The following is a 6,000-nucleotide window of genomic DNA, read 5'->3' as shown; positions in this document are numbered from 1 at the left end:
GGGTTGGGTGCCGACATTGTTCGGAACCTTCAATTTTGTATCAATTTGTCTGTACTCATACACTCCAGACATGCTGAGTAAACTGATGAAGCAGTGGCTCGACACATATGCCCAAAGCATACTAGTGAATGAAGCATAATAGCCCATTTCAAAGCAGCTCTGACATCAGACCGAAAGGGGGACGTCAGTCACGTAGGTTGGGTGTGATTACAGAGTTCATGACTCTGCAAAGCTCCAACACTGGGTAAGCTATTTGCATGTAATATTGCATGTGCCATTATTAAAGTTCATTTTCTGTAGGATATGGTTGGAATACTGTTTAAAAGTCCTATAGCACCATGCCCCTAGTTTAATCACAAAAAAGCCGGACAGGTTCTCTTTGAGCATTTGAGCATCATAGCAAATAGTTTAAATGTATTCCATTTTTTCAACAAATTTGATTTTACTTTGTCCATTTTGGGTATTGCCTGTAAATTGCTGAGAAAAAAATACTGTTGATTTCTAGAATAAAAAGCCAAATGTGTCTGAAAAATAATAATGTGATCACAATATGTGATAGTGTATGTTAAAAGGTATTGTAGATTAAATTGGGGGAACAGCAGAAATAACAGAAAAACAGTAAAATGTTTAATGTACTGGTTTTGAAATATTTAGTCGCCATCTAGTGGCTGTGACAATGTTTCAACAATGCCTCATTTGTAGCAACTAAAGGGGTTATCCCACTTCAGCAAATGACATTTATCATGTAGACAAAGTTAACACCAGGCATTTACTAATGTACTGTCATTCTCCATAGTGCCTCCTTTGCTGGCTTGATTAATTTTTCCATCCCGTTATACGCTGCTTCTTTCCAGGGGTTAGGATTACCCTGCAATCCAGCCTTATAGGCGCAGCAAATCCCATCCTGTCCAGGGATAGAATGCTGCGGTTGGCTCTCTGGTATGAGAACAGAACGGAATGCATTTTGGAGCATTCGGTTCTGTGCAGTTACAGTTTCTCCCCATTGACAATGAATGGGGACAAAACGGAAGCATTTTTTTTCCCGGTATTGATATCCTATGACGGATCTCAATACTGAAAAATAAAAACGCTAGTGTGAAAGTAGCCTTAATATGCTTTCACTTGTATTCTCTTACTTTTTGTACAATCCTATCTTTTTTTTTTTACAGGTGTCAAATGGTAACGAGAAGGACACAGATATGCACATTGAGGGTTCCCTAAGTGCCCGTGAGAAGGTTGGAGTGCAAGATTTTGTGCTGCTAGATTCCCACACCAGTGAGACCGCTTTCCTTGAAAATCTACGCAAACGGTTCCAGGAGAATCTTATCTATGTAATGTTTTTTATACCTTGGTGGTGGTACTAGTGTCATGCAGCAATATATTCCTGTGGGATGAGGACTACTTGGCATGGAAGAGGACAGGGAATATAATGGATTAGCAAAGGCTAATGTTATAGTCATACCTGGCAAATTTGTTGAAGAAATTTCTGTACTGAAAATCTGTTCCATTCATCTGAAATGGTTGCTTTGGTGTATCCAAATAGGTAGGGATCTGGCCTGCTAGCTTGGTGGCTTCCACAAAAGAAGTCCAGTATGCAAGAAGAGTCCAAGGCACAGCCAGATATATTTGTCAGTGCTTTAGTGTCCAGCACAAAAGCAAATAGGCAGATTTTAGCACAAGTTTGAGGAAGACCTGCATTCTGTAACGTGGCTGTTATGTGCTTTTGTGCTCCATAATGCATAGAAAATTTGTCTTACCTGTAATTATACTTTCCTCGAGTCTGCAGGAAGCACAGAGCGGGATATGATGTCCCCTTGTTGCCACCCTAGGACCAGCCTACCTAGATTACTAAATTAAGAACTATCATAATTAATTGCTGGTGCTATATGAACACTTTCTTACCGCTCACTCATGTGTTAAAAAAATAGATGAATGGGTCCAAAATGATTAGGAGAGTATGTATGTGCTGCCTTCAGACTCGAGGAAAGTAAAATTACAGGTAAGACAAATTTTCTATTCCCTCATCGTCCTCAGGCAGCAGAGAGCAGGATGTGAATAGCAAAAAAGAAAGGGAGGGTAAATTTTGCAGAATGACAATTAAGAGAAATATGTCCCTCTCTGCCCCAGGAGTGGAAGCTGAACGGGCAGATCAGGCCCTTTCTGGAAAAGGAGACGACCCCGTCTACCATATAATAGAATTTGATTGGTTATTTGACATTCCAAGAATGTAGAGAATACATAATGAACGCCTGTACTTATTGCAGGCACTAATTACACACCACAGAAAACATTTCAATTAGGCTACATACACACAAACATAGTTTGGTTTACTTCAATGGGGCCGCAAAAGATGCGTACAGCACTCCATTGGAAGTCCGCATCCGTTGGCCCCGCAAAAAAATAAAACATGTCCTATTCTTGTCCATTTTGTGGAGAAGGATAGGCATTGTTACAATGGATCAGCATAAAAAAAAACGGATGCCATACGGACATCATCCATTTGTGGGCCGCAAAACACATACAGTGTGCATCTAGCCTACATTGCTTGAACTTGTTGCAGAGGACAAATCACATTGTGTAGTCTGAACTTGATGTAAGAAAAAAAATCTACAGTACCAACCATACTGAGCTTGCTGCCAGAAAACTCATGGAGAGCTATGTGCCTTATAACGGGCAAAATCCAAGATAAAACCAAAGGCTGCTTGTGTAGACAACCTGCACCTGACATAATCAAGACACTAGAAAACACATGAATGAGCTGTAAGAAATTGTTTATATAGCACCAGCAATTAATTATGCTAATTCTTAATTTAGTAATCTAGGTGGCCATGTTCTAGGGTGGAAACAAGGAGACAGAATATCCCACTCTTTGCTGCCTGAGGACAATGAGGAAATGAAACATTTCGGCAACAAATCGGCTGCGTGTGAATATACCTTCACACACTAATTTGAGGCTGTTATCCCCCTTCTCCAGCACTGAAACAAGTAAAACCTTGTGCTGATATGGGGTCTATTTGCGGTATTTTCATGACCATAAGGCTACATTCACACAAACGTATTTAGTTTCCATGTCCGTTCCGTTTTTTTTATTGGATGAGGACCCATTCATTTCAGTGGGTCCACAAAAAATGCAGACAGTACACCGTGTGCTGTTCGCATCCGTATGTCTATGCCGTAGCCCCGCAAAAAATATAGAGCATGCCCTATTCTTGTCCGTTTTGCGTACAAGGATAGGCATTGTTACACTGGATTTGCAAAAAAAACTGATACAACACAGATGTCACACAGACGTCATCCGTATTTTTTGCGGAAACGCATTTTGCGGACAGCAAAATACATACAGTCATGTGAATGTAGCCTAAAAGAATACTGCTATTATTTTAATGAACATTACAGGTCCTTCTAAAAAAATTTGCATATTGTGATAAAGTTCACTATTTTCTGTAATATACTGATAAACATTAGACTTTCATATATTTTAGATTCATTACACACCAACTGAAGTAGTTCAAGCCTTTTATTGTTTTAATATTGATGATTTTGGCATACAGCTCATGAAAACCCAAATTTCCTATCTCAAAAAATTAGCATATTTTATCCGACCAATAAAAGAAAAGTGTTTTTAATACAAAAAAAGTCAACCTTCAAATAATTATGTTCAGTTATGCACTCAATACCTGGTTGGGAATCCTTTTGCAGAAATGACTGCTTCAATGCGGCGTGGCATGGAGGCGATCAGCCTGTGGCACTGCTGAGGTGTTATGGAGGCCCAGGATGCTTCGATAGCGGCCTTAAGCTCATCCAGAGTGTTGGGTCTTGCGTCTCTCAACTTTCTCTTCCCAATATCCCACAGATTCTCTATGGGGTTCAGGTCAGGAGAGTTGGCAGGCCAATTGAGCACAGTAATACCATGGTCAGTAAACCATTTACCAGTGGTTTTGTCACTGTGAGCAGGTGCCAGGTCGTGCTGAAAAATGAAATCTTCATCTCCATAAAGCTTTTCAGCAGATGGAAGCATGAAGTGCTCCAAAATCTCCTGATAGCTAGCTGCATTGACCCTGCCCTTGATAAAACACAGTGGACCAACACCAGCAGCTGACATGGCATCCCAGACCATCACTGACTGTGGGTACTTGACACTGGACTTCAGGCATTTTGGCATTTCCCTCTCCCCAGTCTCCCTCCAGACTCTGGCACCTTTTTTTGAATTTGATTATCTTTATTAATTAATGTATCAAAACATTACAAATAAAAAAAAAGGATGCAATTCCCCCCCAACCCCAGTTCCCTAACCCCTCCCCTCTCCCCCTACCTGTGGTGCGTCAAAAAAAAAAAAAAAAAAAAAAAAAAAAAAAGAGGAAAAAATTTATCACAACTAATCAAGTCCTCCAACCACCCCATATCTTAGTCCACTTCTCCTCAGCTTCCCTCTGTTTATACATGATTTTCTCATAATTTTTTACCTTATCAATTAGATTTATCCATGTATTTATATCTGGAGTATATCGAGCGAACCAGGTCCGACTGACCAACACTCTGGCCAACATCAGTATCCTACTCAGGAGGAACTTTTGATACTTGTGATTATTTATTTTGGAAAGATCATTAAGCACGAATACTTGTAGTTCAAAAGGGATTCGTATTTTTAGTTTATACCTAATACAATTATTTATAGTATTCCAATAGTTTATGAGTTCTGGACAAGTCCATATCATATGAAGATAATCCGCTCCTGCAGTGTCGCATTTAGGACAGTTAGACGTGTCTCTTAATCCACATTTATTCATCCATAAAGGAGTGATATATAATCTATGGCAAATATAAAATTGTACTAAAACATGGTTGAAGTTCTGGGATAGTTAGCCTAAGTTCCCAAAGATATTCTCCCACCCTTCTAATTGTAAATTCGGACAATCCACCTCCCACGCTCTTTGTCCTGGTGACTGTGTATCACTAAACCGTGCCTTAAGTAGTAACTTATATATATTTGAAATCTTTATTCTAGACAATGTACCCCCTACCCAATCATTCAAAAAAGATGAATTATCTATATCCAACACCAGTTTATCGTCCAGACTGGATAGTGCTGAGCGCAATTGAAAATACCTAAACCATGAAAGGTTTTCTATATTATGTGTCATCTCTATAAATGGTTTAATATCTCTATCCTTAACTACCTGTGAAATATACAAAATTTTATTCTTCTGCCAAAATGTGTCGGCTGCAATATCATCTAGCCTTTGTAAATACACATTATGCCAAAGAGGCGTAAATGTAAGTGAACCCTTAACCTTCAACCATGTCCTAGTTATAGCCCACACTTTCAGGAGTAGTTTTATAGTCTCTCTGTAGCCTCGCTCATAGCTCTTCAATAGCCCGGATTCTAACAGGGTAAATATATTATTATGAGCGTGACTGTTTACCAACTTCCCCAGCAGTGCGCGGTTCTCTGATTCATAGCACATCAATAACTGGGCTGCAATAAAATACCCTTTAAAATAAGGGAGATTTAAACCCCCGCACTCCACTGATTTATACAAAAATTCCAACTTTATTCGAACTCGCTTTCTTCCCCATATTAAATCATTAATTATTCTTTCCATGAGTTTAAAATACTTGTCTTGTATCCAAATAGGTGTATTCCTGAGTACATAAAGAAATTGTGGTAATATCACCATTTTAACCAGTGAAACTCGGTCAGCTCTGGATAGGGGAAGTCTCAGCCAGATCCCTATTTTAGCTCTAATCCTTACCATTATGGGGATCAAATTAAGTTGTACAAAATTTTCAACCCGGGGTGATATAGTCAAACCCAAGTATTGAAAAGTGTCAACAATGTCCAACTGTGTCACAAGAACCTCTTTCTGTGGCAGGGGGTCTATTGGCATCAAACTGGTCTTGGCCCAGTTTATAAGAAGACCGGACACCTCACCAAATGCTTTAACCATTTGAATAATCCTAGGAAGAGTAATTTCCGTATGGTCTATAAAAAAAAGAACA

At 39.3% G+C, this 6,000-nt stretch overlaps 1 protein-coding gene across 1 annotated transcript in view; it reads left to right on the top strand.

Moving 5' to 3' along the window:
* The first annotated feature begins 1,199 nt into the window (after positions 1-1,199).
* MYO1H (myosin IH) overlaps positions 1,200-6,000 on the top strand; it is a 157,396-nt gene continuing 152,595 nt past the window's right edge. Inside the window, exon 1 of the mRNA XM_044273928.1 lies at positions 1,200-1,331. Within this exon, the coding sequence (XP_044129863.1) occupies positions 1,200-1,331 (132 nt within the window). The remainder of the gene's footprint in view (positions 1,332-6,000) is intronic.

This window comes from Bufo gargarizans, unplaced genomic scaffold (genome assembly GCF_014858855.1).
Source record: "Bufo gargarizans isolate SCDJY-AF-19 unplaced genomic scaffold, ASM1485885v1 original_scaffold_1345_pilon, whole genome shotgun sequence".
Classification (NCBI taxonomy): domain Eukaryota; kingdom Metazoa; phylum Chordata; class Amphibia; order Anura; family Bufonidae; genus Bufo; species Bufo gargarizans.
This window is presented reverse-complemented; position numbering and strand designations above follow the sequence as displayed.